Here is a 17,019-nt window from a genome sequence, read left to right as displayed (position 1 = left end):
TTTTGCATTTCACCAAAGTTCCCCATACTGGAGAATCCTTATCACCTTACTGCTCCAAAGATGGTGATTCAGACTCAGTTTCTTCAGCTGCAAGCCTCTCAAAATCTTTAGTTTTGACTTCTTGTTCAGTGCTCTCAGACCCCTACTCAGTGTGTTCTAATCCTTGTTCCTCCAAAGTTTGCTCAAATGAGGTTTTCACCTCAGTATCATTAGTATCCTCCACCTCAATAGGCTTAGGTGGAGGCGGAGTTTTTGGACTAGTCCTCTTTCTTTTCCATCTGAGCAAAGGCTCCTCATCTTCATAATCAGAGTCCTCATTTACAAGTTGTAGAGGTACATTCTCTTTAGCTGGTTTCTTCGGTGTGGTTGGATTCTTCTTCTTGGGTGCCATGCTCAGTTCTGTACAATGTAGAAATCCTCAATTAGTACTCGTAATAAAACAAGAAAAGAATAAGGATCACCTCAGTTAAACATCAACACTGTTTTAAGTTCCCAGGTTTGACGGCCTTTTTAATTTGCCATCACAGGTGTGACGGCGCTTCAAAAGTATTGTCAACCTTATCAAGAATCCACAAAATTTCTCATCTTTTGACGGCATTTTTGAATGGCCGTCACATAGGTGCAAGGCCATGAAAATTGCCATCAGACAACATTATAATTTCTAACTTCTTATTACTTGATTTTTCTTCTACCATTATTCTTAATTTCAACTTAGATCATGTTCTTTACTGAGATTTTCATGAAATTATACCGCATACCCCTACAAACCCTTATTTTTGAAGGGGTTTGAAGCATGTTAATGGGTTCAAATCACTCCTTTGAAACCAAGGTTTCTTGTAGTTTACAATTGATCCAAAGAAAGATGAAGTTGAACTTTTTCTCATACCTGGATGTCGACACTTAGCTAATGTACTATGAGTACCTAGACTTGTGAGTGAGAGAAAAATGAGATAAGAGAGGGAAAAGATTTCTTGGCTTAACTCTCAGGCTTCAAAAAGGAAAGTCTTAAAATTTTGCCTTATAAAGGATTAAATTTGGAAAAGGAAGGGAAATCACTCTCTAAGGAAAGAAAATTAAAACTAATAGGAAAAGACCTATGGTATGCGGGAATGTGAACATCTGTGACTGGGCTGGGTTAGCCTAAAATTTTTAAGATGGGCTCAACTCATTTGACGATATTTTTGTCGAAGCGTTAGATACCTGACGGGCTTCAAAATTATCGTCAGCCTTAACAAAATAGGGCTTTGAGTTGAGTATTTATATGCTATTTCTAACGGCTTGTCATACTTGTGAAAGCCTGTCAAAATTGACGTCAATCCACCTCAAGTTGACTGAAACCAGCTCACCTCCTTTATACGACTCTTAGCTACAAATATAAAAACATAAATTCAATAAAATTAAAACCTTGGGTTGCCTCCCAAATAGCACCTAATTTGATGTCACGGCATAATTGGGTTATCTCGACTACTCAGACTTGGTCAAGATGCTAGATCACTACCTCATTACCATATTCTTGGAATATATCGACTACCAAAAAGATATTCATCTCCTCCAACTGCTTTATAGGAGGATGCATTTTAAATCTAGCCTCTCTTTTTCCATACCTGAACTTTAGCTCATTGAGTTCCATATCAACCAACACTCTTCTCGTGGCTAATAATGGTCTACCCAAGATGATGGGTACCTCAAAATCAACATCACAATCCAATATCACGAAGTTTGCAAGAAGAATAAAGCCATCCACCTTCACCGGCACATCTTGGAATATACCAACTGGTCGTTTCACCGACCTATCTGCCATCACAAGACGCATCGTTATGGGGGTAGGTTCTCCCAGTCCAAACTTCTTATAGATATCAAGGGGAATTAGATTAATACTTGCTCCTAAGTCACATAAAGCTTTGGTAAACTTCATGGACCCAACTGTGCACTCTATGGTAAATGCTCCAGGGTCAGGCTTTTTCTGCACTAAGGATTGTGAAGAAACAGCGCTACAATGGTGGATGTTGTCCACCAGCTCATAGCTTACCTTCTGCTTCTTTGTTAGCAATTTCTTCATAAATTAAGCATAGTTTGGCATTTACTCAAGTGCCTCCATCAATGGCACATTCACTGTCAGTTGTTTCATTATTGCCATGAACTTGCTAAATTTTTTGTTGTCTTCTTTATTCTTCGATCTCTGAGGAAAGGGAGGTGGTGATCTTGGGATTTCTTTCAATACCACTTCCCCTTTCTTTTCATCTTCTTTCTCTGAAATATCAACAAAACCATCCATCTTCTCAGACTCTACTGGATTGCTTCCTTCTGATTCATCAACAATTACCTCCTTCTCTACGGCTTTGCCCATAAAAGGGCCAGATAATATCTTTCCACTCCGAGTAGTAATAACTAAACAAGAGCCATCAGTCCGTGAGTTTTGAACCGTATCACTAGGTAAAGTACCAGCTTTTCTCTGGTTCAGAGTAACCGACAGTTGGCTTATCTATTGCTCCAACTGATTAATAAAAGTAGAGTATGAGCTAACCAACTGATTGAGGGTAGAAAATTCACTTTTCATAGTAGCTACCCCTGAGTTGGTAGCTTCAACTCCCTTCAACAGCTTTTTCATCATCTCCTCCATGGACATTTTGCTAGAACTAGTCATCGCAGAATCCTGACTTCCAAGAGGAATATACAAACCACTCCTGTCATTATTATTTTTCAAATATCCCTGATCCCTATCTTTATAATCAGGTTTATCATAGAAAGTCCGACCTTGGTTCCCTTGGCTATTGCCTCGGAAACCCCCCCGATTACTCACATAGTTTGCCTTAGAATCAACACTTGTAGACATAGTACCCTGAGATTCCATAGCTTTAACAATTTTAGTTTTTCCAGATAGCAAGTACTTGGCCAGCAAGTCCATCTGTGTCTTCAAGTGGGTCATATCTTGATCTCACTCCTCATCCCTTCTACGCTGCTCCACAATAATACCACTAGCAATAGTCGGGCTATCCACTACAGAATCCCTAGAGTTCCAAGCCCGACTCTGCTTGGTTATTCTATTAAGCATGTCAAAAGCATCTAGAAAAGAGAGGTCAATAAACGAACCACCTGTAGCATTGTCAACAATAGGCTTTGTCACAGAGTTAAAAGATCTATACAAGGTATCCATCAAGTGAAATTCCATTATATTATGGTTCGGACATTGTTCAAGTTTCTTCTTAAATATTTCCCAAGTTTTGTGCAGTGCTTCAATCGGGAGCTGTCTGAAGTTGCTAATTTCATCCCTCAACTGTACTCTTCTAGAGGGTGGAAAGAACTATTCTAGGAACACATCTTTTAACTGTCTCCAGTTGGTTATAAAATCAGGCTTTAACTCATTCAACCACATTATTGCCTCCCCAAATAGAGACAAAGGAAATAATCTCAACCTAATCGTATTTTGGCTCACTCCCAGATTGTCAAAGGATTTGCAAATGATGATGAAGTTCACCAAATACATGTCCAGATCATCACCAGACAAGCCTCTAAATAATCTTTTCAGATGCAGGAGTTGGATCATGGTACTTGTTATGCTGAATTTTGCACCTGGTGCCAACAGTGGAGGACTGATAGCACCCGTTGCACCAGCTCTATCTATTCCTTCATCATCTTCATCAACCTCATATTGCATAGGTTGTTGCCCATATCTTCCTTGGACTGGATGATTTCTGTTGATGTTTTGTTGTACTGGTGCAGCAACTTATTTAGGTCCCCTTAGGTTTTGAGGATTCAGCAATTCCTTATCACCCAAGTCTTTATCATCAGGGTTCTGGTGATGTGCTTCCTATTGTTTAGTCATTCTTCCTATCAGTTGAGGTTTTGGATTGATTGGTAATAGTGGTTCTCCAGAACTTCTTGTGTTTGACATAAACAACATAGTACCTATAATAAAAGAAAACAATAGATAAAAATAAATCAAGGAAACTTAACTATCAACAAATTTTTTCATACAAACTTCTAGTCTACAATCGTATTCCCCTGCAACGGCGCCATTTTTTGATAACGCTCAAATTACACTTTTGAATGGGTGTAAGAGATCATTGTCAATATAAAACCCAACTAGGTTAGGGTCGAATCCCACAGGTAATAGGGTTTGAACTTCGATTTGTTTACGAAATGCTTTACTGATAGTTTACTATTTTCGAAGGATGGGGGTTTAAGTTTCACAGAAAGTCAAATGTCACTTTCAATACTTCAGTGTTTGTAATCAAGATAAATAGGAAACTAGAGTTATGTTCACCCTGGATTTTGGGAGTTGACAGATACTAGGCAATGATTGGGATTCTTGAAGTATGTAGAACAACAGACTATCCTTGACTATGATACTTTCTGACTTATCTTTCGACCTTACCAGACAATTTATTATCTAATTCTCTCAAACTTAGATAACTTATCAATTTCCAAAAGGATGTTATCTCAAGTAGATTAATCCAGTTATGGTATCAATCATTAAACAAAAGGTCTGTAGCTTCTGAGTCCCTGTTGATAATTCATGACCTCTAGTCTATTTCTCCGTTAGAAGCAAATAAAACCTAAGGCATAATCCAATATTTGCAACCACTAGATTTCAGTTAAAACAACAGAATTACAAGATGTTCTACTACTCTTGGAATCCATTACACACCTAGCATCATATTAAACCCTAATTCATGGATCCCAGAACTCTGGCTAATAGAATTAGCCACTCATTATTTAATGAACGAAATAACAAGTTGAATTCATGATGATAAGGATCAACTTACGAATGGATGAAAAACAACAAGTAGTATCTTCAATTTAATCACAAGGTGGAAGACTAAAAATTGTTGATAAGAAACAAGAAGAATAATTAATGAAAGAGAGCAATATACGTCCCTCTCTTCTCAGAGTTAATGTCTCCTAGATAATGACTAATTCCTAAAAACCCTAAAACAAGTCTTTAAATAGTCAAACCTAATAAATGAAACAAAATTAAAGTTTTAGTTTTCTCTTTGAATTAGACGACGATGCTTTTGACATTGCGTCAGACACCTGACGACATATGCCAGATGTCGTCAAAGATTCCAATGAATTGTTATCATCTGACTCTTCAGATGGTAATCCTGATGGAGTTTCAAAGATCTTGATGGAGCTTGCAAACTAGCATCACATTTCACTAAAAATTAGCATACTCTGCCCTCTGGTTGACGGTGATTTAACGAGATCACAAATATTTGACGGCCCTTCCGAATCATTGTCACATTTCATCTAATCTTCTCAAATTCTGTCTAATCTTGAAGGTGACTTTGATAGCCTGTCCCATGTATGATGGTACTTCAAAATGATCGTCAGATATATTTCAGCTTATTTCCACCAGCTTTAAACTGTTTTATTCTTCTTTCCTTTGGTTTCTTCCCCGATACTTATATCTGCATTAACATACAAAAAATGATCAAAAAGTACAAAATTTGCTTAAGACTTCACAATTATTCAGAGTTAAAAGCATCAAATATGTTAGCATTGACTCACACATCAACACCCTAAACTTAAATAATTGTTTGTCCTCAAGCAACCAAAACATAACTAGGAATAAACAAAGTACAATTCGGCAGCTAACTACTCTTATCAGTTCAGAATACATGCACCATCTCCATGATTAATCAAAATAAAATAAACTGTGTCTAATATTTGAAAACAACTATGTAACTCACAAGCATCTATATATGGCAAAAATCTCAGCAATAATAACCTATCACATACCTAAATTACATTCTCCGAACAAAGTAGTTAATAACAACATACCTGGTGTGCCCTCACCATAAAGAAATCTCTTTTTCACTTAGATTTACATGTATTAACATAGGGATGAACGTAAGACTCACTCTCAGAACAAAGTTCTAACATTGCGCATCTAATGCCATAGGCTTGCCCTTATAGTCAGTACTGAAGTCTTCAGATAAGTCAGTTAGCATCACTATAGGTATTTTCTAAGTTTGTAACGTAGGCTAGGGGCTAGTATGACATTCAAGGGTATTTCATAGTGACTATACCTCCTTGGTACTACATTAACTCACGGGGTTTAAACTTTTGACCTTCTTTTCTTCCCTCTTCTATTTGTCAAGTAGTCTCAAGATGGGTGTTCTCTGTTCACGCATTAGATCAACTTATTCATTTTTCTCTTTTCTATATACTTTTTCACTATACCTAACTTGTTATTCATTTTCTTTATTTTCCCTCTCTTCATACTCATAATGCATCAAGCACCCCTATAGTAGCCACCCTCAACTTAGGCTATTTGCCAAAGTCAAGGTGCACAATGTCCAAGGAGAACCAGGGCCAAAACATGTTCATTGTGATATAATAGGAATATGAAAGGTGTACAAGAAAGAATTAGGCTATTTAGGCTCAAAAAAAAGAATCAAGGGATATTGTTCACACTTGGATGGTCATTTAAGCTAATATGGGTTAACATGAAAAAATGGCCTATGATCCGTTGCTAAATGCCTATCCTATGACTATGACACGACGAACTGAGCAAGTTTTAGATTTAACGCACAATGGGAACTGAGTAAGACCTTACATGCATATGGCACACAAGTATATAGCATATCACTACTCCTCTGTTTCATGCATTTGTTCTCTACAGGTTATCTATTTACCACACTAGTACCATAAATAGATACATAGTGGTCACACTAGAAGCACTTCACACAGTTCACAACATATCAGACCACTGGAGACGTACTCAAAATTCACTAAACGAGCTAACTACCTCAAGTATTTGCACTACTCCTAATTATCCACCGAATGTGTTACAACAACAGTTTCCCTATACCCTTAACTTAAAATCAAGAAATAAAAAGCACCAAGGGTTAGAATATACCTAAAATCAGTCAAGCCTGTGGATTCTAGGTCTCCGACCCTGCCATCACATCATCAGCTATCTTTTCCCCACTCATAACATCTGCCTTTGTAGTAGCTGGAGCCTGGCTCGATAAAGCACCTGCAGCTCTAGCTCTGATGGTTGCTTCCCATTTCTCTATTTCAGCCATAAACTCCAGTATTGCCCTTTTCAAGTTCTCCTTCTCTGCCTTCTTATTTGCTTTCTTTTTAGTCTTTCTCTCTTCTTCACTATCAGGCTCATATCTTTTGTTTTTGCCTTTCATTTCCCCCTTTTTCTTCTTTTTCTTTGAGGAGTTCGTAGTAAGATCATTTATAGGAATGTCTTCCTCAACATCATGTATAGTTGATCCTGTTGGCACCATAATTTGGTGTTACTGCAATATCCCAACCTCAGCCTTCACCTTGTACAATGCATCCCTAAAAGTAGCAATATCAGTATCTATCATCTCTCTTGCCCGAGTATTGAATCTGTTCTCAAGATCTGCTACCCGCACTGGCAAAGTCATGAAAGGTTCTAGTGTAGGATCGAGTACAGCTTTAAATCTTTTGTCTACAGCAGCAGCAAATTATTTGGTGAAGGCCAGTAGTTGTATCTCGCACCAATTTGCTAGCCTGGCCACCTTCATAATATCAATTGGCTAAAATTCCAACCTTCTTACTGTTAGAGAAACTGAAGCAGTCAGCTCACTTTGAGGCACTGAACCTTCCTGAGCTGAATGTGCTGGTGGTGGTGGTGATACAGTTTCGGGGCTTTGCACCCCAACATCTGGTGCTGAAACAGTCTCAGTGACTGGAGGATCTGTTGCACACCCTACATTTTAATAAAGTCGCAAGCCTGGCCGAATTTCATTTTTGCTGACAGGGTTGTGAGTCTTCTTGGCATGCATCTCATCATTAATACCTAAAATCTCAGAAATATGAGCTGCTTCACACAACCTAGTAATCAGGCATGAGAATAGATATGTAGCATCAGCTCTTGCGAGTCAAATCTTGATCTATTCTGCTATAATTTCTCCAAAATCCAAGGGGGTTTTATCTGTCAAGCTTGCAACCAATATTGCTCGATCATCCCCTAATATGTTGTCGCCCTTGGTGAGTATCAGATGAATCCGTATTAAACCCCCCCCCCCCAAAATACTTGCCTCTGAATTTAGAGATGCTTTGGAAATCTTTTCTGCTGGATTATCAACCATTCCAGTTCCCCATCTGCTATGAGTGTCGCTAGCCACTTGTGCTGATTTTCTCGATGCTTCAATCGGGCATAGAATATAGGTGAGGTAGCTCATGGGACGAAGGCTGGCCCATGAAGAAACCTATTTATGGTGGCAACTGATACATCCACCCCACTCCACGTACTACAACTTTGGTCAGGAGAGGCTTATACTAAAGTTTTATCCCCTTCTTTGCATATATTTTCCATCGTAGCCTGTTACTTCACGCAGAAATGCTGGACAAACGAAGGACAGTAAATATTGCTTCCCCTAGTAGTCCACTCCAGACCATACTCCTAGAGTTTATGCATAACCTCAGGGCATCTGATCAACCCTGTAGTGATAATCTTCTTCTCCTCTAGAATTGGCCTTCTGGCATTTCATCGATCTGTTCTACAAAGTCTATCCAAATAAATCATTTTAGCCCCATGGATTCGCCATCTCACATTGTTACTAACCTCGGGGTTTTCTTATTTCACCGAATTTCCCTGTACTAAATAATCCTTATCACCTTGGTGATCCGAAGATGGTGATTCAGACTCAGTTTCTTCAGTTGCAAGCCTCTCAAAATCTTTAGTTTTGACTGCTGGTTTAGTACTCTCAGACCTCTGCTCAGTGTGTTCTGATCCTTGTTCCTCCGAAGCTTTCTCAGATGAGGTTGTCACCTCATTATCATCAGTATCCTCCACCTCAGTAGGCTTAGGTGGAGGTGGAGTCTTTGGACTAGTCCTCTTTCTTTTCCATCTGAGCAAAGGCTCCTCATCTTTATAATCAGAGCCCTCATTGACAAGTTATAAAGGCACATTATCTATAGCTGCTTTCTTTGGTGTGGTTGGATTCTTCCTCTTGGATGTCATGCTCAGTTCTGTACAACGTAGAAATCCTTAATTGGTACTTATAATCAAACAAGAAAAGAAGAAGGATGACCTCAATTAAACATCAACACTATTTTTAGTTCCAAGGTTTGACGGCCTTTCTGATTTGTCGTCAAAGGTGTGACAGTGCTTAAAAGCATTGTCAACCTTATTCAGAATCTAAAAAATTTCTCAGCTTTTGATTGCATTTTTGAATGGCTGTCACACAGGTGCAAGGCCATAAAAATTGTCGTCAGACAACATTACAATTTCTAACTTCTTTTACTTGATTTTTCTTCTATCATTATTCTCAATTTCAACTTAGGTCATGTTCTTTAGTGAGATTTCCACGAAATTATACTGCATACCCCTACAAACCCTCATTTTTGAAGGGGCTTGAAGCATGTTAATGGGTTTAGCTCACTCTTTTGAAACCAAGGTTTCTTGTAGTTCACAATTGATCCAAAGAAAGATAAAGTTGAAGTTTTTCTTATACTTGGATGTTGAAACTTTAGCTGATGTACTCTAAGCACTTAGACTTATGAGTGAGAGAAGAATGAGATAAGAGAGGTAGAAGATTTCTTGGCTTAACTCTCAGGCTTCAACAAGGAAAGTCTTAAAATTTTGACTCAGAAGGGATTAAACTTGACAAAGCAAGGGAAATAACTCTCTAAGGAAAGAAAATTAAAACTAATAGGAAAAGACCTATGGTACGTGGGAATGTGAACAGCTGTGACTGGGCTGGGTTAGCCCAAAATTTTTAAGCTAGGCTTTACGACATTTTTAACGGCGCGTCAAATACCTGACAGCACTTCAAAATTGTTGTCAGCCTTAATAGAATAGGGCTTTGACTTGAGTATTTTGACGCTATTTCTCATGGTTTGTCATACTTGTGACAACCTGTCAAAATTGATGTCAATCCTCCTCAAGTTGACTGAAACTAGTTCACCTCCTTTGTACGACTCTTAGCTACAAATATTAAAAACACAAGTGCAATAAAATTAAAATATTGGGTTGCCTCCCAAATAGCGCCTGATTTAATTTCATGGCATGACTGGGTTATCTCGACTACTCAGACTTGGTCAAGATTCTGAATCACCACCTCATTACCATCTTCCTGGAATACATCAACGATCGAGAAGTATTCATCTCCTTCAACTACTTCATAGGAGAATGCATTTTAAATCTGGCCTCTCTTTTTCCATACCTGAACTTTAGCTCATTGAGCTCATATCAACCAACACTCTTCCCGTGGCTAATAATGGTCTACCCAAGATGATGTCTACCTTAAAATCAACATCACAATCCAATATCACGAAGTCTACAGGCAGAATAAAGTCTTCCACTTTCACCGGCACATTGTGTAATATACCAATTGGTCGTTTCACTGACCTATCTACCATGACAAGACACATCATTTTGGAGGTAGGTTCCCCCAGTCCAAGCTTCTGGTAGATATCAAGGGGCATTAGATTAATACTTGCTCCTAAGTCACATAAAGCTTTGGTAAACTTCATGGACCCAACTATGTACGGTATGGTAAATGCTCTAGGGTCAGGCTTTTTCTGCACTAAGGATTGTGAAGAAACAGCGCTACTGTGGTAGATGTTGTCCACCAACTGACAGCTTACCTTCTGCTTCTTTGTTAGCAATTCCTTTATAAATTTAGCATGGTTTGGCATTTTCTTAAGTGCCTCACCTATAAATAGAGGTGGTCTTGCATGTTATTGCATGGACTAGGAAATATGATAAGTGTGAAAAAGATTATAGTGTGTAGTAGTGAAAGAGAGAGTTAAGACAAAGAAAATATACTAAGTCTACAACTATATTCACTTTACAAATGAGAGTTATTATATTAGTGAAAGAAAGAGTTGAGATAGAGAAAATATTCTAAGTCTTTAACTATATTCACTATACAAAGCAGTAAATATATGTTTAAGGAAGGTGTTCTTATGGTGCGGCTTTGGACTCTTCAACTAATCCAGAGTTGTTTGAGTTATACATCGTTTATCAGTTGTTGTATCCTGGAGGGGACAAGTCACGAGATATATTGCTGAATCGGTGTAGATTATGCCCCAGTGGGCTTGTATCTCCTTAAAGAAAGTGAGATATCCGTGCCTCAGTCAAGAAGAAGATTATTTTATTTTATTCACTTTTGTTCCTTTTATTTTCAACTGTAATTATTTATTGTAATTTATGGTATATTACACCAACACCTAGCATATAGTAGCACTAACTAGTCTATCTTCTCAATCGACTCTATCCAGAAGGACCGAATCCTCTCTCAAATCCATATCTAATGATTACATCAAAATTATTTTTAATAAAAAGAATAACTAATCGAATTGAATTTAGATAATAAGAAAGGTTACCTGAAGAAGAGGAAAAAATCCTTCTAGCTCCTTCGTTCACATGAATATCCGACAAAGAGACCTATAAAGTATGCTAGAACAGTGTTCCCCAGCTATAGTCTCCTTTTTTGTTGAGGTCCTTATGTAAATATAAGTACCTCAAACTCAAAATACTGTCAGATGTATTTATGCATAGCATCCCTCCCAAAAGAAACACATATACAGTCGAGCGGTGCTATAAACCCTACTCTCTAAAGTCTTGACTATATGGAATGAAGAAAAAGATATTGTTGAAGATAATCCAGAACTGTTATAGTAGAAATACAATCATTCCCATTAATGGTGTCTAGTTCAACCTCCAAGCCAGTGTAATATCATAACATCATATGCCAATCTAAATTATGATCCCTTTCATCGGTACATATAATTGGATCTCCGACTATGTATAGTGCAACCAACACATCCATATCCTGTAGCGTGAAAGTTACCTCTTAAGGGTAGGTCGAATGTGTGAGTATCTGGCCTCCACCTCAAGTCCATAACAATTACTGGTTTTTGGTCAAATAGGATCTTACGTATTTTGATAATGTCATATAACCCTACTTATATAGTGTATGATATGGTCATGGGGGTGGTCATACAAAATGTCCCATGTCTACTCAACCTTCTTCGGATACACTAATGCAGTAGGATGAATAGATCCCTCGCATAATTTTTTCGACCTACTGTAATGTAAGTAATGAAGAATCAGCGAGGTCTTGGTGCAAGATGTGCGACATAATATAGTTGTACACATAATACTAAATAGTATTTAATAAATGATCAGAACAAGACATCTATGATAATTTAATTAATATTGATAATATTACATAATTTCAATCTACTTTTATAAGTGATATTTTTATCCAAACTACTTAACGATATGATACAATCCGGATTGGCTCCACGCCATTCACTAGAAGTTAAGCCTGGGAGATTCAAAGGATTCAAGGATAGTTCATGAAGTGGGAGGTACTTGAAGAAGCATCCTTACCATCAAGAGGGTGTTATTTTTTTATGAACGCACTCACATTGGTACAAGGTTCATTGGAGGAGGCAAGTGAAGGAAAAACGGGGCTAGAAAACCCCCTGAAAAGGACTTGCACCCAAGGCGCATTGGATACTCTTTTGATCCACTCTTGCATTTCAAGAGCAAATAAAAACAGCCCCTAGTGGAACTTATCTTGTAATTGGCTAACTTTTGGGCCCTAAAATTATAATAATTAGCATAAGCTATAAATACTTTTGAGGCTAGCTCATTCTCTTAGTTTTGCTTGATTATTGAGGAATTGAGGAATTCTTCTCCATTGAGTGAGACTATTGGAAAACATTTATTGAACTTTGGTTTAGAAACATTGGTTTACAGGGCGTTCATCTCCCTCTTGGTCACCGTAGGTATTAGGTGTTCGATTAGATTGTAACTGAGGGTATTAGAGTTTGACATACTCTTTTATTCTTGGTTACTTCTTTTCTTGTGTCTAATTGTCTGTTTTATCGATTATCTTTACTTTTTTTTCGTCTTTAGTTTTCATAATTTGATTCCGTATTATTTGGTATCAGAGCTGAGTTTGATTTTGTTCCTACAAAGTCAATCTTAGATCTAGTCATCTCAAAAAATTGAAAATCACAAAAACAAGTTACTATTCACGTTTTAGATCTTAGGTCATATATTAATTTTTTGATTTTTGTGTTTTCTGGTGTTTCTAGTGTTACATTTGCATTCCCTAATACTATACGAGTTTATAAACCAAATTTGAGTTAAATCGGAGCTTATTTGAGAGTTCTATCCTTGTTGGGAGCTTGGGTTGAAGACATTTGAGGTGAATTGAAAAGATGAAGATTTTGATGAATAATTTGGATAAATTGATGTTTGGAATGATTTTAGAAGGATAAAAAGTACCTACGTTCAAATTTTGAACTCATTCCAAGCTCCGGAGATAAAGTTAGAAAGATTGATGTTCTTAGTGTTCTTGGTATGTTCTTGAGGAGATTGTTATATTCATATTGAAATTCATCCAAAAGAAGGTGTTTGATCCAAAAAGTAGGAATAAAAAGATTTAAAGTGTGTTTTTGTTTGAGCATCTAAAAATATTTCAAGAATATTCAAAGAGAAAATTACACAAAGGGCATCAAGAAGGGCATTTTTGGCCTTGGAACAAGCAAGTGGCGGCCAACTTTCCCTTGACCTGCGTCTAAGGTGGATACAGCTGCTCCCAGCCTGGTTCCGCACCTCAAGGAAGTGTCTAGGGTCTCTCCTGCATCCAACCTGCACTGGAGGTGCGTTGGAACTGCTTTCATAGCTCAAAACAATGTGCAGCCTTCCCCACCTGCGCTGAAAGTGCTATATAGGTGCGCTCAAGGTGTGTGACACCTCCCAAACGTATGTCAAGACTTCCCAACGTCCAATTCAAGTTCCAAATGCATTCTAACACTTCTAAACTCCAATTTACTCAAGTTTTATTCCTTAGTTTCATTATTTGATTCATAAATTCAACTCTTGATTATTAAAACTATCAACAACTAGTAATCCACCTACTAAGTTGGATGATTAGTTCTTGAGTCCCATTTCATTCATCGTCTCATTTATTTCAAGCTTTTCTCTTTTTAATAGAATTTATAATTATTGATCCAAGTGCTCATATATTTATTTGAGTCCATCAAACTAGAATCCAATCCGATCAAGAGTAGAACTTGACACCTCAACTACCACACGAAGTATAAACCATCTTTCAACATTTGTGATCCAAGTGTGAGTTAAACAAAGGAGTGAAGAGTTTGTAAGGTTAATTTCTCTAATGATAACATGTTTGTTGTTTTTTAGTGTCTTTCTTCATAAGAAAATGGCTACGGAAGGCAAAACTTTGAAAATAATGGATAACCACTCAACCAATGCTATCTTAATGGCCATTGAAACTCTCAATCGTAAAATTGATTCTACGGGTGCTAAGATAAACTCACTAGATCTTAAAGTGTATTCTCTTGAAGGGAGTGAATCCTTCATTAGTAGAACAGTGGATATCGTAGAAGGTCGATAAAACATATCCTTATCCATACCTCAACACTTCAATGCTTCAACTAGTGGGCATGCTCTAAATTCGTCGGTTCATATTTCCTCGGAAAACTGCCTCCAAATGATCAATCCACCAATACAAGCACATGATTCCATTCCTCAAGCCACTACGTATCCACAAAACCAAAATACCTTTAGACCACTCCAATATTAATTCAACCAAATACAATATTATGAATCTAGAACCTAAATACACCAACCACCACTTAACAGAATGCCCTCATTCCAAGCACCCCTTAACAAAAATCAACCCATACAAATAGACGAGAAAGAAAGAAAAGAAAAATAAGCATAGTTTAGAGCATTCGATGTAGCTGACATGTTGGTAGAGGAAATGAGATGTAGACCAATAGATCAACGAGGTTATGGAGGTCGGAGAAAAAGATTTGGTCCAGCACTTAATGGTAGAGGAAACTTGGTAAACCGACCTCAAGGTTATGATCAATGGAACAAACAAGGTAATAGGGATCTAGATGTGGGTATCTATTCAATCAAGTTTAGTCTTACAAATTTCAAAGGAGAAAGTGATCCTAAAGCTTATCTCTCATGGAAGTCCTCTTGTGAAAGGATCTTCCAAGTTAATGATATCACCGAAGAGAAGAAAAGTTGTTATGCCATAGCCCATTTTGAAGGGTATATCAATACATGATGGGATTATGTCAAGAGATTTATAAATGTGTTGAATAAAGGAAAACCCCCTCCATGGAATGCGTTGAAGGTAGTCATGAGGCAAAGGTATGTTCCGAAGTGGTATAGACATGAGCTGCTTGCAAAGTTGTACAACTTGAGGCAAGTTAGCAAGAGTGTTATGGCCTATTATGATGATTCCAATAATTGATCTTAAAGCTCGACCATTGAGAGAACGTGAATCATGACATCATATGCTTTAAGGTTGTATTGAACAAAGATATCTCCTCATGCATGACTATCCACAAGTTTTATACCATAGAAGAAATCTTCCAAGCAGCCTTGGAGATTGAAGGGGATATCAGAGAAAGGGCAACTTACAAACCAAAAGGGTACTCATCTACCAATACTTGGAGTAAAAGTAAAGAGATAGAGAAATTATCATCAAGGTGGAACAAGATCAATGACTACAAGTCCAATGACAAAAAACCCATAGAGAATACCAATCCAAACTACCCTCTAAGGAATGAAGGTAACAAATATCCTACTCTCAATCCTAAAGGTTTTTAATGTTTTAAATGCCAAGGGTGGGGACATAAGGCAGGTGAATGTACCAACCCGAGAAATGCGATTATTAAGGAAGGAAAATTGTATTATCTTAGAGAAGAAGTGGGATTAGAAGATGAGAATGATGAAAAATCCTAAAATGGAGAGGGATCCCAAGAAGATGAGCAAGTAGAGGAGGATAATGAATATACTTGTCCTCAAGATGGAGAGTAAGAGGTTCCAAATTTTGTTATGAGGTGTGCAATGATTATTAAGGAGATAGATGAGTCTAGTCAAAGGGAGAATCTATTCCATACTAATTGTCTTATAAAGAAAAATATATATTTTTTGATCATTGATAGCGAAAGTTGTTCTAATGTGGCTAGTGCAACTTTGGTTGATTTTTCGAAGTTACCCATGACCAAACATACCACACCATACAAGCTTCAATGGTTAAATGATTGTGGTGAGTTTAAGGTGAATAGGCAAGTGGTGATTCAGTTGGGAATTATCATGAATAGGTGAATTGTGATGTGATACCTATGCAAGGTTGTCATCTCTTTCTTAGAAGACCATGGCAATCTGATCGTTTAAGCAAGCATGATAGGAGGACTAATCAGTACTCTTTTGCATTTAATGGTCAGAAATTCACTCACCATCTTCTTTCTTCATCTCAAGTGAATGAGGGTTACCAAAAATTAAGAGAATTGAAAGAGAAGGGTAAGAAACAAGGTGAGAAGGAGGACCAAATTGAGGAGTGTGATGAAGAAGAGGAGAAGGGAAGGTTAAAAGAGAAGAGTCCCTTGGTGATGTTGTCTAGGAACAAAGATCTTTTCAAAGAGCATGATGAGAAGACACCCATGCTCCTCCTAGCCCATGATTTTTATGCTAACCACTCTACTTCTTCTATCCCCCATTCTATTTCCCCTGTTTTGAAGGATTATGGAGATGTGTTCCCAAAGGAGTTTCCCCAAGGATTACCCCCACTTCAGGCAATTGAGCATCAAATTAATTTTATGTCGGGTTCTCAATTACCCAACAAACCGGCCTACCAAAGTAATCCAAAGGACACAAAAGAGCTCTAAAGGTAAGTTGAGGAACTCCTCAACAATGGATACATCAAAGAAAGCATTAGTCCATGTGCAGTTTTGGTGTTTCTAGGGCCAAAGAAAGATGGAACATGGCGCATGCGTGTTGATTATCGAGCCATCAATAAAATAATGGTAAAGTATCGCCACTCAATTTCCCATTTAGATGATATACTTGATGAGCTGAATGGTTCTTGTATGTTTTCTAAGATAGATCTCAAGAGAGGGTACTACCAAATCTAAATGCAATTAGGTGATGAGTGAAAGAACGCATTCAAGACCAAGTTTGGTCTATATGAATGGTTGTTTATGCCTTTTGTCCTCACAAATTCTCCTAGTACCTTTATG

General features: G+C 37.6%; 2 protein-coding genes across 2 annotated transcripts; one reads left to right on the top strand and one right to left on the bottom strand.

The window, feature by feature from the left end:
* Positions 1–7,256: 7,256 nt before the first annotated feature.
* On the bottom strand, positions 7,257–9,828 carry LOC124895776. Its single transcript, XM_047406204.1, has 4 exons — positions 9,753–9,828; positions 8,608–8,859; positions 7,574–7,696; positions 7,257–7,435 (listed from the first exon to the last, which is right to left on the bottom strand). Exons 1-4 carry the CDS (start codon positions 9,826–9,828, stop codon positions 7,257–7,259), a joined length of 630 nt encoding a protein of 209 aa, XP_047262160.1.
* A 6,297-nt stretch (positions 9,829–16,125) lies between these two features.
* On the top strand, positions 16,126–16,668 carry LOC124895775. Its single transcript, XM_047406203.1, has one exon. The coding sequence runs from the start codon at positions 16,126–16,128 to the stop codon at positions 16,666–16,668; it is 543 nt and encodes a 180-aa protein (XP_047262159.1).
* The last annotated feature ends 351 nt before the right edge of the window (positions 16,669–17,019 follow it).

Source organism: Capsicum annuum, unplaced genomic scaffold (genome assembly GCF_002878395.1).
Source record: "Capsicum annuum cultivar UCD-10X-F1 unplaced genomic scaffold, UCD10Xv1.1 ctg996, whole genome shotgun sequence".
Classification (NCBI taxonomy): domain Eukaryota; kingdom Viridiplantae; phylum Streptophyta; class Magnoliopsida; order Solanales; family Solanaceae; genus Capsicum; species Capsicum annuum.
The sequence above is the reverse complement of the archived record's forward strand: the minus strand, read 5'-3'. Positions and strand labels throughout refer to the sequence as shown.

Excerpts from the sequence above, each read along its gene's own strand:
- LOC124895776 (XM_047406204.1), bottom strand. The coding sequence starts at position 9,828 with ATGAGAAATAGCGTCAAAATACTCAAGTCAAAGCCCTATTCTATTAAG. Across the intron at positions 7,697-8,607 it reads ACCATCTTCGGATCACCAAG|GGTGTGCAACAGATCCTCCA; the intron begins GTGATAAGGATT and ends ATTAAAATGTAG. Across the intron at positions 7,436-7,573 it reads GGAAGGTTCAGTGCCTCAAA|ACAAAAGATTTAAAGCTGTA; the intron begins GTGAGCTGACTG and ends CTGCTGCTGTAG.
- LOC124895775 (XM_047406203.1), top strand. The coding sequence starts at position 16,126 with ATGCAAGGTTGTCATCTCTTTCTTAGAAGACCATGGCAATCTGATCGT.